The 24890-nt window shown below is 42.5% G+C and overlaps 1 protein-coding gene across 7 annotated transcripts; it reads left to right on the forward strand.

The window, feature by feature from the left end:
* The first annotated feature begins 110 nt into the window (after positions 1-110).
* LOC118373064 (far upstream element-binding protein 3-like) lies at positions 111-24751 on the forward strand. Of its 7 annotated transcripts, none has more exons than XM_052459882.1 (17): positions 111-318; positions 3984-4095; positions 8019-8052; positions 8518-8567; positions 8712-8783; positions 11211-11268; positions 11727-11889; positions 12484-12582; positions 13392-13599; positions 13836-13936; positions 14498-14639; positions 18097-18257; positions 20722-20795; positions 20956-21032; positions 21714-21782; positions 22406-22477; positions 22590-24751. In XM_052459882.1, the coding sequence occupies exons 1-17, from the start codon at positions 220-222 to the stop codon at positions 22769-22771; spliced, it is 1773 nt and encodes a 590-aa protein (XP_052315842.1). In that variant the 5' UTR covers positions 111-219; the 3' UTR covers positions 22772-24751. The 7 variants fall into 7 exon arrangements, with proteins under 7 accessions (XP_052315842.1, XP_052315836.1, XP_052315841.1 ...); XM_052459881.1 differs by lacking the exon at positions 21714-21782 and having other exon boundaries at positions 112-318; positions 13818-13936; positions 22590-22720; positions 23338-24751; XM_052459878.1 differs by lacking the exon at positions 21714-21782 and having other exon boundaries at positions 112-318; positions 13818-13936; positions 22590-22720; positions 23347-24751.
* The last annotated feature ends 139 nt before the right edge of the window (positions 24752-24890 follow it).

The raw sequence follows: 24890 nt of genomic DNA on the forward strand, positions 1-24890 counted from the left end.
TGACTTCCAGTAGTACTTCTTCCGGTTAAAATTGTCACGCTGTCAAGTATCGCGTGATTTCAGCAAATTCAGCTGTCCAAAACAAATAGTTCTGAATCTCGCGGTATCGTGTAGATAGGGTGGTTTTAGCTTCCTCTTCCTGAGGTCGGTGCGTGCGCTGCTTGATTTGCTCGCCAGTCCGAAGTTTTTTTTGGTGTGTTGCTGAGAGCTGCTGTAGGGATGATGATGATGGCGGAGCTGGTACAGGGACAGGCCTCGGTGGCTCAGCCTGGAACGAAAGCAGATGGCTTCGCCGACGCCTTACACCGGGCCCGACAGGTAATTAATTCCGACGAAGAGAAACCGAATGATTTCAGACGAGAAACGAGCAAAACCATTCGGCGTGGTAGAGTGCACTTTTTTCTTCAAGCAGCGTATAAACCCAGACCCCTCTTTACTAAAAAAAAACACTCCTGTAAAAAAAACTGAAGTTAGCTACACAAGCTCCAAGTGCTAAGAGAATGCGGGCCAAAGGACGCCCGACAATAAACAGTCAGGTCAAAGAACAAGCAAATTAATTAGGCAAAGCATGATGGACGAAACTAAGAAAACCACTTGCATAAAACTGAAGTGAGAGTAACTTTAAAACAAGGCATAAGCAACAAACTGCAACCTGTTGTAAAGCCACGGAAGTTTCAGCTAGTTAGCTAACTAGCTATTTTACCACCACACTACTAGCCGATACCAGCTATGATTGTGGCCTAGTTTCGTGGTGAAGCCAGAAATATCAGCTGATGTCAGCCACGCGCTGTCAAAAGTTAGCTTGCTAACAGAAAAACGTCAACTATGTGTTAAATTGCCTTGTAACCACTCGCCAACATACACTGGATAAATTACTTGTTAACTACACTGCTGTATGTAAAAAATGTTCAGAATTCAGTAGTTAAATAAACTATCGAGTGATTCAGTCTAGTAGTAATGCTAGCTAGCTAGCCTCGATTGTACAAGTTAGCTAAGCCTAGCTAGTTAACTAGCGAACATGCGCGGAAAACTAGCATCGCAACGTCAACAACGAATGTTAGCTAGCGAGCCTCCTCGCTTACTGGGAAATGGTATCGCTGAACTTTTCTTGTTTGCAACAGGGTGTTAGAATAGATAGCCAACAACTACATTGCCTAATAATATCGTCTCTAGCTAAAATTGAATTGGACCTTATCAGTCACTAATAACTAGCTGGTTAGATAATGTTAATACTCAGTCTTGCGATGGAAGCCCATTAGCTAGCAAGATGACATTATATAGTTAGCTAGCTAACGACTTGCAGCCTAAATGTTACTTATGCATTGGTTGAACTAGGTACTTCTTGACATCTCAAAGTTAGCGTTATTTAATTTGGGCCTATGACCAAACGTCCTGTATGTAGTTGATCAAATTATATATTGGTCTGTAAACCCAACACGGCCATAATGTGTAGACTACAATTGACCACACCACGACTGCAAGTTATTCCATCTAAAATGCCAGTAGCATGTAAGCAACATAGTTAAGGTTTCCTGAGATTACTATTCGAGTCTATAATTTCAGGAAGTAGGCTATTGCACACAGTGAAATAAAGCCACGCCACACCACTTCCCATTCCTTCCTAGTCAGTGTCTGCATTCTGGGCCAAGTTCTTGTGAAGCGTTGACACCTAGGGCAAAAACACACCTGTTCTCATCTTGTCATATGTCCCGGGCCCTATGAAAGTGAGCTGAACAAACTGCATATTTCAACCTAATATTTCAAACGCAACTATTTGTCTTCATTGCCTTAACTGACACAAACGTAGACATTCATAACATATTCTCCCTGACAGGCAAAGACACTTTCCTGCGAATAAACCTAGATGAGCATATGACATAAGCACATATCTGGGTGCACTGGTGTCCATTTAATAATTCCTTTGGGGTCTTTCCCCCCACTCTGTCTCAGCTGTGTGCTTATCCCAGGTGCTACAAGGGCATGTGGCCTTGTACTCATGCATCGGGCTTGCGGGTCCAGTTTGTTTTCCTCTGATAACAGTGGCACCCAGCTTGCCCTTGCAGCTTCCCTATAGGTCCCAGGTCTGTGCTTCTTGGAAGTTGGAAGAGTAATTGGACTGCCATTTAGCTTTTAACAACTCTGTAGGGCAAATAATAAAACTGAGCCAGTGACCAGAGACACTGAATCTTTTACTGCCTGCCTATCTGTATTTTACAATTTTTTATTGAACCTTTATTTAACTGGGCAAGTCAATTAAGAACAAATTCTTATTTACAATGACTGCATACTTCGGCCAAACCCTAACCAGGATGGCGCTGGGACAATTGTGCGCCACCTTGTGGGACTTCCAATCATGGCCCGTTGTGATACAGCTTGGAATGGAACCAGGGTCTGTAGTGACACCTCTAGCACTGAGATACAGTGCCTTAAACCGCTGCGCCCCACAGGAGTCCCCCAGTATGGAGACCAAAGATATCATGTGTTTCTATGAAATGCTACCTTCAAGGAGCACTCCACCCCAGAATAGCCCAGCACAAGAACGTTATATTTTCTGAGAACGGTGGATGTTTACAGATCATCTGTAGGCCCTATATATGAGTATCTGGTATTGTGACTGAACAGTGCTGGCATTCAATGTTGCTGTTCAGTTGCTAATCTCTCTGATCAAGCAAATGCTTCTCGTTGCTTCTTAATTCAAGTACTCCTGAAGTTTCAGCTCCATATTTATATTCGCCTCTCTCATACCCATTTATTTGTGTAAAGGGTTAGATTGCCAAGTACATTAAAAAAAATCTATCTAATCTTTATGTTCAGCTGCATATTAATGTGAATGTTTAGACAAGTCTGCTGTGATAAAAAAAATACACAAAATACAATCATTAATTTGTCTTTATCGCAATATCAAAATGACTAGAACATCATGGACTAAAATAATCTTAACATTAACCCCACAGTGTAGTATGCAGAGATTGAGTGAATTTCCCCATGGCTCTCCTCCAGCACATGGAAGTGTTTGACTGGTAGTTTCAGAGCAAACAGGCCTCTCACCCAACTCGAGGGGATGTTCCCTGAGCAACAGGATATCCTCTGGCATTTCTTTCCTCATGGACCTAGCCTGCCCCAAACCCCCTTGACAGTCAGCAGCAGTTGAACTGAGAGGACTCTGCGTGTTTACCTCGTTCTACACTACTAGGCCCAAGCCTTTCCCCGGCTAGTTGATTTATTGTGTGCAGCTCACATTGCTGACATACCAACCCCAACATTCTCCAGGAAGAAGGTTTGGCCCTAGGCCAGAGGTTTAGCCCTCACTCGGCCCCCTACCCAGTTCAGCTCTGACTGGGATCAGGAGCCATGTTGGAGGGCAGTTAATTTTTTTTCTCTCCTACTATCTCACTTCCACGGCAGGCAGGCAGCTCGGTTTGGCGACTCTGAAGTAGATAATGACGCCTGAGGGTGGTGCAAGGCTTCAATTGTCATCCTCTAATTGGAGACATTGTATTTTCATATTGCAGAAATTACATCAATTTTGTGTAATTTTCTGAAACGGTATACTTTTTGAATGGAGAGATGTGGTTGCGGATGAGGGGTTTAGGAGAAACGGGCCTTAATGCTTTTGTGCAGCATTTAGATTTGAACGTCTATCTCCAGAGAATACATGCAGTTAATTGGAGTTGGAAGTGGATAATTTGGGGCAAGGTGATGCAGGCAGTGTTTTGTAATGTGCATGTCTGGTAGCTAGTTTCAGAAGATAGTTACTGCCTTTCAATTGCATTCAGTTGTAGGGGGCTGGGAGAGTAAAAAACAGCTCCATGTTGACTACTAAAATAAGTTTTGTTTTGCTATGAAAAGTAGTACTTCGTTTTGAGTAATAGTTTGACCGAAATTAAAGGTCAAATAAAACCTTTTTTAATATAACTAGTTTGTTGCTATCTGTTTGTTCATTCTAGCCCTCCCCCTCTTTCTCATCCCTATTGTCTCCTCAGATTGCAGCTAAGATGGGAGGTGACCAGATGCCCCACATGAACAACTCCTCTCCAGTCCTAGACCCCTCTCTCTACGGCTATGGAGGCCAAAAGCGCTCAATGGATGATGGAGGTAAGTCGGTGGTGGATCTCTTCACATACCTTCATACACAATGCATGTGGTCCACCTCCATACTAAACAATCTTTCTGCTAAACATAATCCCGACACATATCCCAGTTACAGTACACTAAACAGGGTACTCTGTAAACAGCTCTGAGTGTTGCACCGGAGTGTGAGTGTGTTTGGATGCTTGTGCATATCTGTCAGGTTTTATGCACTCTTACCATAATGTATGAGGACTGCAATACAACACTTAACAAATATTCTTGGCTTAATCAAACCCGGTCAGGAAAGCCATTGCAACCAAAACTATTACTTAACTGCTTGGTCCTCCTTGGTCCTTTTTAAATGCAGTCCATATATCAGTTGTCTTGAGACCATAGTGTAGCCAACTTACCTGGATAACCAGCGACCCATGTCAAGAGATCAGCAGTGACATCACTACATAATGTGAGATCCTTTGACACTTGATGTTAATGTATGTTCAATGTCATGTAGCCTAGCCTTTTTGGAAGGTGTAGCAGCTAGCCGGTATTCATGTTGAGCAAAGGGCCAGCTGGATAGCACGACTGTTGAGGAGTGACATGGCATTGTACTAGCAGTGGGCTGGCTAGCATCTGGCCTGGGCAAATGGGAGGGGGAATGTGGAGTTGGGAAGAGTAACCACTTGCCTGGAATTAGGAAGTGCTTCAGACAGCCAAGGTGCTCTCTCCTCCTCGTCCTGTGTTATTTCAGTGCAGGATTACTCTCCTCCACCACAAAGTACATTTACTGTTAGGTCAGAAAAGGAGTAGATACCCAGAGGCCATTGATGGGATTTATCATTCCAACCCTCCCTCCTCCTGCAGTACAATGCTCTAGGTGCTACAGATATGATTGACACTGGTTGTGTGAGAAGTCATGAGCTACAGGTTACATGCCTCCAAAGCTGTCAGAGAGAAAAAAAAGGGCCTAGAGCAGCAGCAGCAAGTAAAAGGTTTGTGGTTAGAGGCTGTGTCCACCAAGTAAAGAAAAAGGAACCATGCTTCTATAAATGTGGATAATGCTGCTTGAGCTTATTTCACGTGTTGCTATTTATAAACCCATTCCTTTTTTGAACTTGTCATTATTGACCGATGAAAACATTTGCGTGGATAGCACAACTGATAACTGGATTTCATTTGTTAGTGAGCCCACATTAATGATCTTGCTGCATTGGCTTCAGGTTTGTGCTTCTATTACTATGGCATTGGTTATAGCATTTGTAATTTCCTGAGGTGTTAGTGTTTTTGCCCCATCTTGCTGTAGAATCAGTTCAGCAAACGGGCTGCAGCGGTCTAACCCCTTTGAAGGAATTACATGGGATAAGATGAGACTAGTTCATGGGGGGAAAAAGCCTTTTGTAAAATTCCCTTACAGGCCCAGTTAAAGCATGAGCAACATACGGCAGCTATGTAAGGCTTTACTCATGACTTAACTCCAGCCTCTCCCAGAGCAAGCAGTTCTGTCTGAGCATTTGAACTCGGGATGTTATAGAATAGGAAATGGCTGGGCCTAATGTAATAAGGGGATAAGAGAGGTCTTGTCTGATAGTCAGAAGAGTCAACGTAATCAAAGTTTACTATGCATTTCTGCTTTGAAGCCCTCTGTTCACAATTCCGCTACATTCTGTTTGCACTCGCCGTTTGAAACCTGGCAAACTAAACATTTTACCAAAATATATGCAATGTCATTTTATGCCATCTGCATTTTCAGTTAGGTGCCTGAAATTGTAGTTACCCCATAAGGGTGGGACTTTGCAGAGTGGTGGAATGATACGTGTGGCTACACGTATGCACCCAAAATGCAGATGTGAGCAATGTCATGTCCATGAAGTGGAAACTCTAGTCAGTTATTGTCCTCTTATCTTGTCATGGTGTGGTATATTTTAGCCTTGAATGCATGGTTGAATAAGTTGTGCAATTCTGGTGGAGGTTTGGCTGGCTAACACTTTTCAACACTGTGCTTTTTTGTTTCTCAAGGTTACACAATATGAAATGTAACAGTCGGCTGTTACACTGTGTAAATATTATGTCATCCCTGTTAGGTCCTTACTCGTCATTTGTTTAATTGTACAAGTACCATTTAACACCATTTAGGCTAAGCGCAAGTCCTTTGCAGTGTATTGTCATTGTGTGAATTAACACCACATCATACACTTAATATTTTCGGCTTTCTTAGCTAGCAGATCTGACCCATTTGCTTACAGCTGCACTATCGTCCAACAGCATTCCTGTGTAGTTTAAGACCCCACAGAGCCAGTGCGAGATATGGCTCAGAAAACTAGCAGTCGTTCAATCTTTTCGGTGTAACAGTTTGGATAATGGGACAATTCGAAGTACAATGCATTTCTCGTCCCTGGATTGGGGTACTTTTCTCAAGCTATATTTCGCGCCGGCCCCGCGGTGTTTTAATCTACAGGGATGCTGTCTGGCCCTGGTGCAGCTTTAAGCAAGCAAGTGGGTCGGCTCTGCGGGCTAAGGCATTCCATTTCTTTACCTCGTTGCATTTCCAACAAACATATGTGCAAATTACGTAAGCTTTAGTGAACCTAGATATGATTTTATGGTGTAACGTCAGTAGCTCCATATCCTTCAGTGACCCTTTAAGCCCACTGCTTATTGCGACCTGTCAAAATGCAAGTCTGGGTCAATAACTATTGACCCACGTACTACCTCTCTGAACGACACCCATACACACCTCATTTCCCTAGCAGAGCACCCCCTGCTGTGCGTTGACACTGACACACTGGATTGTGTGAGGGGAAATTGCCAGGGACCTCACGTTATATAATCACCCTACTTGGGTGCAGATACGATATGGTTCTATATGAATTGAGATTCGATATTTCAGATCTGATGTTCCAAACATTGCTTTCTGTATGTCTGCTGCAGAGAGACGAGAGAACATGAAAATAAAAGTGCTGAAAACATGTTGACTCACTGTTTGAAAAGGTGAAGGATAAGGTGATAAATACCAGAGTTGTGGTGCAGGTACAGCTGTCTAGCGCTAGCTAACACTACAAAACGCCATGATTTGTATTTTTACAAATCAATACTTGGAGTCAAAGTATCGATTTATAATATTGTCCAAAATAATTTTGCGGTATGTAGCAATATAGATTTATTTCAAATAACTACTGGAATTTTTTTTTTAACCTTTGTATTTTCTTAGTCAAGTCAGTTAAGAACAAATTATTTTCAATGACGGCCTAGGAACAATGGGTCTGTTTTGGCAGAGGACAAAAAGGCTTTTTCAGTTTTTACCCTTTTTTTTTTGCACTATTGGTTAGAGCCTGTAAGTAAGCATTTCACTGTAAGGTCTCCACAGCTGTTGTATTCGGCGCACGTGACTAATTAACTTAGATTTGATTTGAACCATCTGTTTCCAGCCAATCCACCCTGTCACTCAGTTCAGCAGAAACATTTATTTTTTACCTTGTTTTATTAGTTTTGTTTCAGTCTAATAGACGGGTTGGTTGTTTAGCAACAAAACCGATGCGTGCGCAACTGTGACAAAACAAAACCGATGCGTGCGCAACTGTGACAAAACAGACTTGGTTGGCTTAGATTGTTGGTGTCATGTAAACTATATTTAGTCCAATGTTTATAGAACACGTAATTTAAGTTGCACAATGAGCACTTGTCTCAAATACATCATTACAGTTGTTGTTAGCTAGCAAATTTTTGTGATATTAGCATAAACGTGATATCAGTCAATACACTTCAAAACAAGACATGGTATCAAGAACAAGATGACATGAGCCACCACATGGCAGTTGACATTGATTCTGGCTATCCAGAACCATAACACATGTCCTTCTGCCCCTTTGATGCGCGTGAATTGTTAACAATAGCTAACCCGTCTATTGTTTTGCCCTTTTCTCTTCCCCTCTCGATTCTCCCTTGTTTCTCAGTAGGTAACCAGCTAGGTGGAATGGTACATCAAAGGTGAGCCTTATCTTCTCAAATGACCATTTGTGTGTGGATATTGATTAATAGTAGCTCAATCAAGCTGTCAACCTCACTACTGCCAGTATATCCGGTAACAAGTCTCAGATGGCCAATGTCTTGGCCTGTGTTCTGCATGCAGCTCTGTGGTTTGTCTTGTCACCAGACTTGCCACAGAATGACATTCATTTAAAAGGTAGCTCTCCCCATTTCAGGTTTGTCAGAGGGTTTCATGCCTCAAAAGTGATCTCAAGTCGAGCACAGTCCATGTTGTGTTGATCTGCAGGCCTCAATCCAATTGAATAGGGAATATGGGCACGATCTAACAAGATGGATCTTTGTTTTTGGGGGTGAACAATCCCTTCATGCTTTCATGAGTATGAGACTGTCCTATAATTTCTAATGAGATTATACATCACAGCAGATATTTACTGTTTTGTCATTGATTGTTTTTCTCTCTTGCAGGGCTATTATGACGGAAGACTTCAAAGTGCCTGATAAGATGGTTGGATTCAGTAAGTGACACTTTTAGGCAGTTGATAACAAAAGCTATTGGTTTACTCCAATTTCTAGTACTCCAATTTACTGTTTGGTGTCCATTTAAAGTAACTTGGGCTGGGATATTGACTTTTTGTAATTCCCCTTTCACCCACACTCAGTCATTGGAAGAGGAGGAGAGCAGATCACGAGAATTCAGTTAGAGTCAGGCTGCAAGATCCAGATTGCTGCAGGTAAGTTCTGCCTAAAGAGGCACTGCCCCATTATACTGTAGTCAGTAGTGTCGGTACTTGACTTGACTGAGTAGCCTGTTGGGTCTTTCCTCTGATCGGTGATGCCCAGAAGCACACCTTGAGTACGAGGCATGGTCAAGACATATCCTGCTTAACAGGTTCAGCTTAGAGAAACTGAAGCCTTGTCAAATCCCAAACATACAACCATGAATTCCTTGATGTGCTATTATGTAGTTTAATTACCATGTGACTTCATAAACATTTAATAAGTAAGGTAGCACTTAGGTTGTTAACACGGAGTTTGTGTATATAGGTCTTTCAATAAACTAGGGTACCAGTGAGGATTTCCTGCGGTGGACATCTTGTTACAGCTGTTGATAAGTCATTGATGATAATCTGCCAATTGTCTTTGTAAATTTCATGAGTTGATTTAAACCTTTCTCATGGTTGGTATCTTGATGGATTTGTTTGCCCAAATCCTGTGACACCACTTTTCTTACCTTGCGGTTGTGGCAGTGTTTGTCGTTTTATATATGAATTATTTGTCAGTTAAATTGAACATTGAATTTGAACCTGGTAAGAATCCTGGATTTTGCTTTCGAACGGTCTTTTTGTGTGGCCGTCTCGGAAATGCACTAACAATACTGAACAAAAATATAAATGCAACAATTTCAACGATTTTACTAAGTTACAGTTCATATAAGGAAATCAGTCAATCGAAATGAAATAATTATGTCCTTATCTATGGATTTCACATGACTGGGCGGGGGTAGAGCCATGGGTGGACCTGGGAGGGCATAGGACCATCAACTGGGGAGCAAGGCCCAGCCAATTAGAATGTTTTTCCACACAAATGGGCTTTATTACAAACAGAAATACTTGGTTTCTTCAGCTGTCTTAAGTTGCTGCTCTCAGGCGATCCTGCAGGTGGAGGTCCTGGGTTGGCGTGGTTGTGAGGCCGGTTGGACGTCTTGACAAATTCTCTAAAATGACGTTGGATGTGGCTTATGGTAGAGAAATTAACATTAAATTCTCTGGCAACAGCTCTGGTGGACATTCCTGCTGTCAACATGCCAATTGCATGCACCCTCAACTTGAGACATTTGTGGCGTTGTGACAAAAAAACACATTTTTATTGGCCTTTTATTGTCCCCAGTACAAGGTGCACCTGTTTAATGATCATGCTCCTTGATATCAGCTGTTTATTCGGCTGCCTGTCAGGTGGATGGATTATCTTGGCGAAGGAGAAATGTTGACTAACAGGGATGTAAACAAATTTAGCACAAAATTTGAGTCGGATTTTGTGTGCATTTCAGCTCATGAAACATGGGACCAACACTTTACATGTTGCGTTTATATTTTTATTCAGTGTATGTAACATTTAGCGTTTCCTTATGTTACGGCTTGAAAAACGTTTTCATGGGCACACAAATCGAAAATGTATGTGATGGCAAAATCGACAGCTTCTAACTGATACTTAAAACCAAAATCTATACTGTAATTGACATGGTTTGTCAGTAATTATGCATAATACTTAAATGCGCATTGGATGTCCAGCAGTTTAGTTGCGTTGTGATATTTATACACATCAGCTGATTCAGGAAACTTTTTTCTGGGTGGCACTCAAGTGACAAACAGCTGTTGTGCCTAAGTGAAGCATAAATCGCGTTCGCAAGTAATATCCAGAATGTTTTTGTCTGATTCGTTATCTCGATGAAGACTGTGCCGTGATCCACAATGGGTCTAATTTCCATAGCAAATTGATGTTGATCATCTGTTTGCTTGATTTACATCAGTGTCTCGTTAGATTTAACAGAAAGCTGTTTTCATTTTTTTTTATTTAACCTTTTTTTTTTTTTACTAGGCAAGTCAGTTAAGAACAAATTCTTATTTCCAATGACGACCTACCCCGGCCAAACCCTAACACGGACGATGCTGGGCCAATTGTGCGCCGCCCTATGGTACTACCAATCACGGCCGGGTGTGATACAGCCTGGAATCAGACCAGGGTCTGTAGTGACTCATCTAGCACTGAGATGCAGTGCCTTAGACCGCTGCGCCACTCAGGATATGTGTATGCCTCTACTGTGTTCATTAGTGTAGGATGGACTAATTGCAATGCCTAACGCTATATTCCTTTCCGTTATTCTGGATATTAGATTGACAACAAATGACATAGTAGCCTAGTGGGCTTATTCACAATAGGATCATGTTATGAAATGACAAACATTTGTCTTACACCTGCTATTTTAAAGGATATTTATAATCCTAGGCTGATGTTTGTACACGTATAACTAAATAAAAAATATTTAATTTTTAAATGTTGATCCCAATGCCACACATTGGCCCCTTTTTTTATTTATAGAAAGACCAATGAATGTGTGGGTGCATGTGTGTCTGGTTAATGGAGCGTGTGTTGTGTAACAGAGAGCGGAGGCATGATGGACAGGCCCTGCACTCTAACTGGAAGCCCAGAGAATATTGAGTAAGTCACACCACATTCCTCTCGGGAAGAATCTCAATTGCATACTCCTCGCCTCCTACTCAAAACCCATTGGATGAGAATGCCTGAAGTCCCTCCCCTCTAATGGGGTTTGAGAAGGAGGCAAGGAGAGAGAATGCAGGGAGTATGCAATTGAGGTTCTCCCAGGGTCTTGCAACCAAAGTTATGTACAGCGATCAGATAGAAATGTTGCGTGTAGAGCTAACATGATTATTCTACTTGATGGGCAATACATTTCTATCAGCATCGAGGCGCCCTCAACTCGACCATAATCACCATCACCAGATTGATGTTGAGTTGCCCCCTCAACAATCACTTCTTGACACGATTCAATATCTTGTTTTTGCAAATGGAGAAACCCACTGTGTATAATTTGTGTGCATGGTTTGGCTGATCATGAACAAAGGTGTGACAGTAGTGTGCCCCTCCTCTCCCACCAGGCAGGCCAAGAGGCTGCTGAGCCAGATCGTGGACCGGTGTCGAAACGGCCCAGGCTTCCACAGTGAGATGGACGGCAACAGCGCCATCCAGGAGATCCTAATCCCTGCCAGCAAAGTGGGCCTGGTCATCGGCAAGGGAGGGGACACCATCAAACAACTGCAGGTAGGGGGCACTAGGTCTTAGGATGAAGCACACATGCACCTAGAACACACACGTTCTTAGTGATTTTATTTGGTGGCTTAAAGTATAAAAAATAGTCGGACAACAAGAATATAGATAAGTTGTCCAACTGGAAAAAGAGAGAAAAACAACACCGTATCGAACAGTACTCCGATCAGAACTGGATCAGAGGCCAACATTGGAATAATATTCACACAACAAAAAATGTAAATTGTATGTGACTACAGCCTCATGTCCAAACGGATGCTGACATGTGGGAAGCGCCAGAAAATGTAGCAGAACTTTAATGAGACTTTTAATTGTGTAAATATAGGCTAAACACCAGAGGACAAGTGCCTGAAGTTGTCACGGCCTGAACTAATGTGTTATGCGTTATAGAAGTTAATTACACTAGTTTAGGCAGATCTTCAAAAACCTTGGCTATTGAAATAGCTGAAGTTAACAATAAGAAGTTATCTACTCGTTCCGGGTTCAGTGTCAATTATGATTCAACCATCTCACTTCTTCGCTACATCTGAAGTTGGGAGTTCTGATGTGTGAATTTATGATAATGTGTTCCCTGCTTGCTCCCCACAGGAGAGAACTGGGGTGAAGATGATCATGATCCAGGATGGCCCTATGCCCACTGGAGCAGACAAACCCCTGAGAATCACTGGGGACCCCTACAAAGTGCAGGTCAGTTCCTCAAACCAGGCTATTGTCCTTCATATCCTCGCTCCACGCCTGCTTATAAAAACGTGTCCGAGGTAAAAACATTTTAGGCCAATGTGTTTTAAGGAGAGAGGATTCAAAATCAAATGTATTTATATAGCCCTTGTATATCAGCTGATATCTCAAAGAGCTGTACAGAAACCCAGCCTAAAACCCAGGTGTAGCAGCACGGTGGCTAGGAAAAACTCCCTAGAAAGGCCAAAACCTAGGAAGGAACCTAGAGAGGAACCAGGCTATGTGGGGTGGCCAGTCCTCTACTGGCTGTGCCGGGTGGAGATTGTAACAGAACATGGCCAAGATGTGTATATGTTCATAAATTACCAGCATGGTCAAATAATAATAATAATCACAGGCAGAACAGTTGAAACTGGAGCAGCAGCACGGCCAGGTGGACTGGGGACAGCAAGGAGTCATCATGTCAGGTAGTCCTGAGGCATGGTCCTAGGGCTCAGGTCCTCAGAGAGAGAGAGAGAGAGAGAGAGAGAAAGAAAGAGAGAATTAGAGAGAGCATACTTAAATTCACACAGGACACCGGATAGGACAGGAGAAGTACTCCAGATATAACGAACTGACCCTAGCCCCCCGACACAAACTACTGCAGCATAAAACTGGAGGCTGAGACAGGAGGGGTCAGGAGACACTGTGGCTCCATCCGACGACACCCTCTGACAGGGCCAAACAGGAAGGATATAAAACCCCACCCACTTTGCCTAAGCACAGGCCCCACACCACAAGTTAACCCTTTCTGTGCTGGTGCCGTGGGTTTTTTGAAGCAAGCACGGGAGCTGGTGGTAGAGATAATCCGGGACAAGGACCAGGGAGACTTCCGGGCCAACAGGGGAGACTTTGGATCCAGACTGGGGGGAAGCAGTCTGGATGTGGCAGTCCCCAGGTTTGCTGTGGGCATCGTCATTGGCAGGAACGGAGAGATGATCAAGAAGATCCAGAATGACTCTGGGGTCAGGATCCAGTTCAAACCAGGTGAGAACGTCCCTTTCTATTAGTCTTTTTACATTGTGCTAGATGGCTAATGCAATTGTCAAGATTAGTGATGACCTTGACCTTAAATCTGTCTAGTTTGCCTGTCATTTTCCTCAATCGACTCACACAGGTGGTCTTGACGACACAATGTAAAACCGTATGTGTGATTTCTGTGACATGACTTAACGTTTGGTATTTAATGTAACAGTTCTGACTAGTGTCCCCCTCTCCTTCAGACGATGGCATCAGCCCTGACCGGATTGCCCAGGTGATGGGCCAGCCTGATCGCTGCCAGCATGCTGTTCACCTCATCAACGAGCTGGTCCACACGGCACAGGTACAGCACTGCAGACCACTTAATCTAGTTTTTTTTGCCCTGAAAGGAACAACACCCCCCCAAAGAGTATTTCTAAAGTAAGCCATGCCACTTAAACTCCCTTGTTGCCCATGTAGCAGTCCTCAGCCCAGTTCCTAGTCGCCTGGCCCCCTCTCAGGTCTGCCTGGACCCCTTTGCCCTGTGGTGGGGGGGGACCTACTCAGACAGGTAAAAGGGTAGTGGGGCTCCACCTCATCACTAGTTCTGTCAGCTGACCTACTGCCCCTAGGAAGCAGACACTAGGAGGATAGTCCATACGGACTCCCACAGGGTGGCGCACTTGGTCATATCCCCCGGTGAACTTTCTATTGAGCCCCAGGTAAAGTGATGCAAGTCAAACGCATTGGAGGAGAATTAAGAATATCTGTCAATCTGAACTGTTGCATTTTTTTGTTTGACGGCAGACACGGCTACAGTGGTTATTCTTGGGGAGGAAGTGTTAAGAGGTTGAGTGTAAGATGTGTAATGTCATGTTTGAGGTCTTCGGGGCCTGTAGTCACGCCTTATGTTTCCTCGCTACAGGATCGGGATGGCTTTGGGGGTCCCGTGGGCCCCAGAGGCCGGGGCAGAGGCCGTGGGGACTGGAGCATGGGCGCACCAGGTGGACTGCAGGAAGTGACATACACGATACCCGCCGACAAGTGTGGCCTGGTGATTGGGAAAGGTGAGGAATGTATTTTTTGGATTTAACTTCTATTTAACTAGACAAGTTATGCCTAGAATCCAAACGCCTTCTAATAGATTCCGTGAGTTTTACATTTGGTGGTGTCAAGATCCATTACCAAAAACAGCAACAATCTATCAGTCATCATTTGGATGCATTTCAGTCATCCAATAACCAGTTTGTGTCCTTTTGAATGTATGGACAAATAGGCACTAATGTAGAGATATGTACAGGCATGTTCCCCACTTATCCTACTCAGGGAAAACCAAACACTAATGGAGCATTTCATCTTTCAGTTCATCATTTCTTGACCAGTGGTCTTCATCACTTAAATGTCCAATGCAGCCAATTTTTTTATTTTATTTTTTCTCAATATCGAAACATTCCTGGGTATCTGTTAAGTACCTGTTATTGTTTTAATTAAAATTGTAAGAAATACACACAATACACTACATGACCAAAAGTATGTGGACACCTGCTTGTCGGGCACCTCATTCCAAAATCATGGGCATTAATATGGAGTTGCCCCCCCCCCCCTTTTGCTGCTATAACAGCCTCTACTCTTCTGGGAAGGCTTTCCACTAGATGCTGGTACATTGCTGTGGGGACTTGCTTCCATTCAGCCACGAGGATCAAGTTCTTCCATGAGCATCAAGTTCTTCCACACAGATTTCGACAAACCATTTTTGTATGGACCTCGCTTGGTGCACGGGGGCGTTGTCATGCTGAAAAAGAGAAGGGCCTTCCCCAAACTATTGCTACAAATTTGGAAGCACAGAATCGTCTAGAATGTCATTGCATGCTGTAGCATTAAGATTTCCCTTCACTGGGGCCTAGCCCGAATCATGAAAAACAGCCCCAGACCATTATTCCTCCTCCACCAAACATTTCCAAACATTACAGTTGGCCTTATGCAGGTAGCGTTCTCCTGGCGTCCACCAAACCGAGATGAATCCGTCGGACTGCCAGATGGTGAAGATGATTCATCACTCCAGAGAACGTGTTTCCATTGCTCCAGAGTACAGTGGCGGCGAGCTTTACATTGCTTGGTGATCTTAGGCTTGTGTGCGGCTGCTTGGCCATGGAAACCCCTTTCATGAAGCTCCATACTAACAGTTCTTGTACTGACATGGCTTTCAGAGGCAGTTTGAAACTCAGTAGTGAGTGTTGCAACCGAGGACAGACAATTTTTACACACTTAAGCACGGTGTCCCGTTCTGTGAGCTTGTGTGGCCTACCACTTCGCAGCTGTTGTTCCTAGACTTTCCACTTCACAATAACAGCACTTACAATTGACTGGGTTAGCTCTAGCAGGGCAGATATTTGACAACTGACTTTTTGAAAAGATTGCATCCTATGACGGTGCCACATTGAAAGTTACTGAGCTCTTCAGTACGGGCCATTCTGCCAGTGGTCTGAGAGGGGGGAGGAAAACTGAAAACTAGCTCTTATTGGCAGAGAGGTTTGGATCTCTTTCTTATTGGACTAACTTACCACCTGGAGATGTGACCAGGCAGGCCAAAACTCCATCCCATCAAACAGCTCTTACACTAAAAGGGCATTATCATTTTCACAGTATTATTCCAACCTCATGGTGTATAAATAGGAAAATTATTCAAAAGCCTAGATTATGCAAAAAGTGCATCATTACCAGTTCATTAGCTTGTGCTTTTTTTCTCGTGATGAAATGGCATTTAAAGTTGCACAATGAGCCAATATGGTGTGGATCCAACCACCCCTCTCCCCTGGCTCATGTATACACCACAAGTGGTATTCTGTCCCTTGCCTTTAGGGCTTAATGAGGGGGATAATGCATGTAATGTGACATTAATTGTTGAAGGTTTCTAATAACAGCCCCCACGTGGAAGGTTTTCTGGCATCTGAGGTCCTTTCAGTCCAATAGTGGAGTGAGGGAATGAATGAGTGGAATTAGGCTATTGGCTATTCATGTTCACTCTATTGCCAGCTATTTAAGTCATTGACCATTGCGCTTCGGAGGAAACCCTGAGTGTGTCCCTGTCCTATGGATGGATGTGTGCGCTGTGGTGGGTGTGGTTTGAAGGGGGCTCTATACCTATGATCAAAACCAGGCAATAGAAATGTCAAGAGTCTTTTGTGAGGTGGGGGGGCAAATACACCTGGGCATTACGCCTCCCCCTCCCTGCATTAGCATATGAACTAGTCCTATATGGCTGTGGGTCTGGGCCCTGTCAGCCTGGCCTTAAAGACTGAGGTGATTAATATCTTTACGATGACTTTATGCTGCTGCTTGAGCCACTGATTACACCCTCCCTGCAATACGCACAGAGCCTGGTAACTTGGGTCACCCACCCACCCATACCCCATACTTTATATTCTCAACCTTGAAACTTTTTATAATGGGTTGAACAGGCCTACTTTTATTTTATATACCATGGTATAGCATCCTGTGTTTTGGCTTTTAAATTTATTTTTTTTGTTCGTTAAGACCCATATGTCAATACATTTACATTTAAGTCATTTAGCAGACGCTCTTATCCAGAGCGACTTACAAATTGGGTAAGCATGGCATTTTAAGCCCCTAGGAACTATTCTTCATGAACTTGTATTTTAATTAAACCTCCCACTTACCCAAAATCCCTCACCAGTTGCACTTTGTATCCCCTCCTTTTGGTCCAGCTCACTAACCCAGTCTCAATAATAAGGTCATATGATGTGGCACCAGCAAGGCCCAGTCCATAAAATTAATAATTGTTTCTCTTCATTCCCATTTGCTCTCTGACTGAGGGGACCTCATAATGGCTTCATTAAGACAGAAGTTTTATTTGGTTGACAATGGGTTAATGGCCCATGTGTAGTCTATTGGCAACTGGGAAGAGGCTACAGGAGGAGGAGAGGTTTGGATGACTGGTTTTAACTGCAAGGACCGCCTGTCAGCCACCAGTGAACAAATGTGTAATTGATGTTGGGGCAGTCTTGGTGTTCCCTTGGGAAGCCCCCTCGCTCCATTCACTGGGATGGCAGGAGAAGGGGGAGGACGTTGTTCTCTCACCACACATGAGGCTGGGAAAGAAAGGGGCCAAAGGAGAAATGATATCCCAGAAAGAGGATACGCTTTAATTGGTGTCTTTTCTCCGACAGCTATATTTAATTTCTCCCTGCTGGTTTAATTGCACTCCTTCATAAGTCAGGAAGCTACCGTCTGATTCGTCAGCGTGGGGGAGGAAGTGTTGTCGACCTTAGTCTCTGATTACCACGGATGTTCAAATAGAATGGGCATGGAGCTGAAGGACACATGCCAGGGTCTCCTATAGTTATCACTACCAGTCTAACCTCCAGTCGGATGAGTTTAGGTAATTGTGGTGAAGCCTAAAGAATGGAATCAGACAGCAGAGTAAGCACTGATTGGAGATCAAATTGACACTTGTGCATTTGTTGCTGACTTTGACTCACGTTTTGAATTTCCCCTTTCGTAAAGGTGGCGAAACCATCAAGAACATCAACCAGCAGTCTGGAGCGCACGTGGAGCTGCAGAGAAACCCGCCGCCCAACACCGACCCCAACGTGCGCATTTTCTCCATCCGCGGCACATCCCAACAGATGGAAATGGCCCGCCAGCTGATCGATGAGAAGATTGGGGTAGGTGGTCTTATGCCCCCCTCCCACAAACAAAAACAATCTATTGTCTGGCCTGATATTCATGAAGGGACATGTCAAAGGGGTGTGTGGCCATACCATCCACCAGTATGTAAACCCAGGGTTAAACGATAGGCCTGAGCGCTGACACCTGTTCATGATTATCTTAGTGACAGAACTCAGGCCATCGTCGTGGATGGGGTTAAGTCAAGAGTTTCTTGAATTATGTGAAGGTGTTCCGCAGGGGTCGATACTGGCCATATCCAAGGCTCAGCCAATCGTTGGCATAACAGAATGCATAGCAGCACGTGACTGAAGAAAGAGACAACCAATTTACTAGTTACAACATCAGCACGCACTCTGCAAAGTCAGCTTGCTCGTTACAGCGGCGCGTCCCTTGAATGATAATGAAGAGGTAATGTTAGGTGAGAAGCCTGACCATGGAGACTGGGTGAGAAGATGACGAAGCGTACTTCATGAGCTGTAACCAAAAAACTACTGATATTTCGAAAGTTTGAGGTGAGGGAGAAAGTGTGGAACAAGTATTAGCATTGTTAAGTATCTTGCCAGCTGGATCAAATTCTCCGTTAGTTAGCCAGAGAAATGTTGAGCAACATTAGCCAACTTATCTGATCAAATAATTGACTTTATGGTGTGGAAATTAGCTTGCTAATAAAGTCAGACAGCTAACGTTACATCATCAGATGAGCTAACCCTTGCGCTCTCTCGCTCCTTTTTTAATTGCAGCGTTCTCTATTCCTTTCACTCCCGCTTGGCTTCCCTCTGGGAATTTAAATGGGCCATTGTGTGCCATAAGATAAGTCAGGAGCTTCTCAGGAGACTTGCACCGTGGGACTACCGGACCCTTTTCCCACTCGGCTCTCTATAGCCTTATCACTCAAAAACATTAGTAACCTAACCAATTCGCTATAGTATTAACTGGTATACGACTCCTTGCCGTTCTTCAAGTTATAATGCATTAGTTGCTTACTGGACCCTGGCAATCTGTGTGAAATGTTAACAAGCTAATGAAGTAGCCACTATTTTTAGAATGAATTAGGTGAGAATGAGGTGTTGCTTGTTACACTTGATCCCTGAATCTACTTGGTTATCTGGAGCTGGGCCTTGCTTAAACTGTATGCCACTATAGAGGTGAAAGGAACACCACACTCTTTCCCTCTTTCTCACTTTTGTTGGCACATTGTAGAACAGATGTCCACAGGCAGAAAGTGTACAATGTAATAATGTGCTGTGTAGCCCAAAGATATCGTTTTTGTGGTGAACTTGACCATAACGCGTGAGTGAGGGGGATTATAATTGGTTTTACTCAGTGAACGTTATTTTTGTTTACATGTAGTCTTGTGCACTTGATCGATGTCTATAGTGGCCACTATAATAGAACAAAAATACGATTTTTTTCCCCCCAAGTGCAATATTCGTGTGGGTGGTCACAAGCATTCTGTTATAAAGGCTGTCATGGCTAACTGCAATATTAGTGGGGTTTTTTTTCTCAAGACTTGTCATTTGCAGTAAAGTCTAGGCAACCAATAACAATGGATTGCTTTCTTTACATTTTTTTAGCTGTGAGTTAGGTTCACATTAACCACAATTTATTTTAGAGGCTGATCATGTAGATCATATTCTTTGTTTAATAACCTGTGTTTCCCCCTAGCAGGGATTATTATTTTTTTGCGTGTTTCAGTAAAAAGAAAAGATCTGCTTTTTGGGCCCTCAGTTTGCGTCCCAGTTTATTGGATGGTTCTATAATCAAATGAGTCAATGCATAGAAATACCTTGGTATTTGAATTGAAGGATTTATCTTTTTAAAACAACAGTTTCTAAACAAGTTCAGTCCTCTAAGATTTAAAGTGGGCTTTTCATTTTTTTTTTTTACAGAAACGGATCTAATCTCTGTAGTCAGCAGGAAGCAGAATGCAGTCAAACTTGAGGTTATTTTTATGCTATTTATGAAAGTGCAGCTGCCTCTACTCTTAAACCCTCGGATGCTGTTTTTCATCACTATGATGAGCAGTACTACGAAACGGTTGGCTGGACCTCTTTGAAGTCACTTAGATCATCACATCATTACTCTTTTTGTTTACAAAGCCCCTGCTCCACAAGTTGGACTTACCTAATATCACTGTTAAGATTTAAATTGACAAGTTATCAATCCAGTTCACAGGTTTGGTTCTCTAGACTCCTTTAGTGTCTAGAGTTAGGTAAATCAACATTTTCCTTGCACCTTACGTGTGGAATAATCTACAATACACTTTAAAATTGGTGGCTCTAGGGAATTTCAGATGGTTGTTAGGGATCTTTTTACAGAATGTGTTTTTTGCACGTCTAATGTGTATTTGATTGTTTATATGAATATGTAGTTTAATGTGTTCGTTGTGCTGCTATACAGGGCTCATCTGGGAAAGAGACCTTGGTCTCAGCATTGACTCCGCTTCTCTCTCTCATCTAGGCCTCAGGAATGGGGGGCAACAGCAGTTTTGGTCTGAACCCATTTGGTCAAGGACCAGCTACCCCTCACCAGAAGTGAGCAGCTTCTTGGTTTTTTACCACTGTTACATTTGTCAAACTTGCTTTGAACTACTTACACTGACCAAAGTATGAATACAATTATGTAACAATATCCAGGCTACAACAATTCATGTGAAACATGTCTAACATGCGTCTCTGTGTTTTGTGGTGACAGTGGACCCCAGACATTCATGACAGGTGGATGGGGCACAACATATCAGACATGGCAGCCTCAGGGCCAGCAGGACCCCAGTAAGTCTACCTGCTTCTCCAACTAATGGCTGGGGTGGCCTTGTCCCATTGTGGTTAGGGTGGGATACCCATAACACTTGATACCAATATCAACCTGAAATTTCATTACAATGATTCCTTGATACATACGGAGTCTATTGCAATCAGTCATGTGGGGCATAAGTCCCTCCCCAGTGAAAATAAAGTGGACAAATAAGTGGAAGGAGGACTAAAACTAGACATGTTTCATGCTCTGCTCTGCTTACTGAGCGGAATAAAGCAACACAATGTTACTTCTCTAACAAGACTTTTCCAGTTGAACAGCAATTTCAGAGGACTGAAGGAATTGGAGAGATTAAAGACTTGTTCAGGCTGGTTTTGGCACTGCTGCAGTGGATTTAAATCCAATTTATGACAGCGGCAGGGTGGTTCTTGCATTGAAAACGTGGCTAATTGTCCAGATTTTGGCTGAAAAAATAAATAAATAAAAATCCATTCTGGGAGATTGTCAGATGGGGAAGAAACTTTTCAAGGAGAACGTTCACTCCATGGAAGTTCTAGTTAGGGTTAAGTTAGGGTATGGGGTAGAGGCCATAGGACACAGTGCCATGTCTGGATGGTAAGCCACAGCCTCAACCTCCACTGAAAGGTCCTCATGCAGTAACTCTGTCCTCCAACAGTGTTATCTGTGTCTGGTTGCAGGTCTCAATGGATCCCAGACCGACCAGATGGACTATTCCAAAGCATGGGAGCAGTATTATAAAAAGCTAGGCAAGTGCTAGTCTTCTGGGGGAGAACAGAGAAGGGAGCTCAATACTAACATTGTCTACTAGCCTTTATCGCTTGTGTAACATTAGTCTGAGTCACTGGTCGGAGCCCCCCTCTCTCAGGGTTTGTAGTCTCATGATAGGTTATTTGCAAGTGAGTGCTGATTGATCATTTCTCTTTGAGACTGGCTTCCTGGTTGGTTTGGGGTGCCTGTGGGCAGTTGGCCCCTACTGGTGACCCACTTGTTAAATGAATACCTGTCTGCATGTGCAACTGTTCTCCCTTGCTGGGAATGTGCCCTGGATACACCTCTAAACCAGACCTCAAACCTGCCCTCATTTTAAAAAGTTCCATGCCAAGAGTGTCTGAGTAGAAATATCATGTCAACGTGTAGTTGATACGCAGGAGGTTTTGTTTGACTGCGATGATTGAAGTCGACAATTTGATACATGATTGTGTAGCTGGGTTGCTTCTTGATTTCATCATCGTCATGTAAATGTGGCTTTTGTTTGTATAACTGAATGTATTTGAGTTGAAGAAATTGAATTTATGGAGGCGAACATTAATCAGAGTTCTTGGTCTGTTTGGTGTGTATCTTATTGACCCTGGTTTTATCTTGTGCACAGGTCAGCAGAGCCAAGCCCAGAGCAGTGGCCCTGACTACAGCAAAGCATGGGAGGAATACTACAAGAAACAGAGTAAGACTACACCTACATGCCCTCTACACTCTTCCAATATGCTGGTCTTTTGAGTGCGTGTCAGAGGACGTTCCTCTTCCCCTTATTCACCCTCCATCTCCCCTCTCCCCAGACCAGGCAGCAGGCCCTGGCTCCCAGCAGAGCTCCCCTCCGGATTACAGTGCTGCCTGGGTGGAGTATTACAGACAACAGGGGGCCTACTATGGCCAAGGTGCACAGCAGACACAGGCCCCAGGCCTTCAGGTGAGAACCCATCCAAACGCTCAGCACCATCTCCACCCCACAACCCCCTGAGGTCTGTTGTTTACCACGGAAGTCCTTTAGGAGGAATGTTGAATGGTTTAAAGCAGGGTTCCCCAACTGGCAGCCCTCGGTGGTTTTATGTGTGCCTACCCCCCCGGACATTAAAGACTGTAATAACACCAGGAAATCAGCTCCAAGTGATTTTATTTTTTGGAAATCTGTACCTAATTATCTCCACGCATTACGGAGATATGATGTCAGCAAGGTTTGAAAATTTGTTTTTAATTGTTTTAGTCAAATATTAAATATGTTTGGGCTTCTTGTGGTTAATTTGCAGTCTAAAAATTATTTGTAATTATGTCTCGTCCCCCCGACCATCCGTTCAAGAGAATCTGCCTGCAGCTGAATGTAGTTGATGATCCCTGGTTTAAAGGCAAGGTTTAATTCAAGTATGGATGTTTGAAAGTACATCTGATGAAAAGTTCCATGTAAATCCATTCTGGCATCTATTAGGTTGAGTTGAACTATTGTAAGGTTATGTAATGCAACTTGCACATGTAAATCTATGTAAAATGTATTACTGTGCTTGGTCATTGACGTGAACCTGTGTTTTGCAGGATCATTAGAGAGGACGCCCTTTAGTTGAAGATTTTTGAATCATTGAGGATGAAAACAAACCTTTTGTAACAGGTTTCTAGATTTGCAACGCCTTGAAGACTTACTTTTTTCTTAGTGAGAAACACTAGCTGTAGACTGACTTATACAATAAAAAAAGAAGAATATTTCTAAATCAGGAACATTTAATTGTTACTAAATACTTGTGTACACCATTATTTTGAATGGACAATTCCTGGGATCCCTTTTGGACTAATGCGAGAGCGGTTTTGTTTTCTATTTTTTCCTTTTTGATTCAAATGACATCGCCAAAACGAACCCCGGAGTTGTAACATTTTAGTAAATGCAATATAATCTATTTTTTCTAGTTCTGTTGCAATAAAATCGTAATTATGGGCTTAGCAGTCTTGAATACATTTTTATTTTGTCATAAGATGTTTTAAGAATGTGTGAAAATGTTTTTCCTTTTACATAAAGCATTTTAATTCAGTGATGAAAATTGTTTTGTTACAGGAACATTTATTTTGTTACATAATACAAGGAGTGATGTTGGCAAATGGCAGTCAGTTCCTAATTTAATTCCTGTTGTGCTTTGTATTTTTTTCATTGTCATTTTATTGTACTCTGGTTTAAAAAAGTAGCAATATCTTATTTCATTTTTGAAACAAAGATTGATTCTCTAATATTTTGACAGACATTTAACTTGTAGTTCATTTTAGATTTTTTTATTAAGGCATATGAAAATGTAATGGGTACTTTTTTTATTACAATGATCTGATATTGGAAAAGGGGGATGTTGCATATTGTGAGGTTTTTGCCTTTGCTATCTTGTAAAACTATATGTATGCTCAGATACTTGACTAAAGACTTTATTTAAAATATATATATATAATTAAATCTAAGAAGTTTTTTTCGTGGAGTCATTATCGCAGGAAAACTGTCCCTGTTCTGTTTTCATACTGAAAATGTTCAAAGATCGTGAATGTGTCATTTGAAATTTGATGTTGCATCTTGCTTAGGACAAAAATGAGAAATGCTAGGTTTTTATGTATGTTCTATACCTAAAATCATTCAAGACTGCTAAGCCTCTGGATTCTACCTGTGTAATAATTCATTGTAGTTTTTTATATTCTAAGTATTACGATCAAAATTGTCTTATTTGGTACCACCCAGTTTCCCTAACGCCCCCTCCAGTACACACTGGACTTGTGTACAGTCCAATGCTAAACTTTTTAATTAATTATTTTTTCTTTCTACTTTGTGTGATCTCGTATGTATGTATGATTGATTAGTTAGAATTGGATCTAGTATTAACTTCATTGCTTAATGAAAAGGGATATTATAATTTGAAAATGTTTCATTTTAGTGTTTTTTTCCTTGTGTACAGGTAACTGTGTATTAAAAACGTCAAGACTACCTTTATTGTGTTCTGTTAAAATTATTTAAGTTTTTGCCATTTGAAAGCTTTCTTTTATAATTATTGGTTTATTGGTTTAAACTGTGAAACCTTTCCTCGGCTCTATTGTAAGACTTTCATGTAGTATCATCTAGCCTC

This window comes from Oncorhynchus keta, chromosome 13, assembly GCF_023373465.1.
Source record: "Oncorhynchus keta strain PuntledgeMale-10-30-2019 chromosome 13, Oket_V2, whole genome shotgun sequence".
NCBI classification, from domain to species: domain Eukaryota; kingdom Metazoa; phylum Chordata; class Actinopteri; order Salmoniformes; family Salmonidae; genus Oncorhynchus; species Oncorhynchus keta.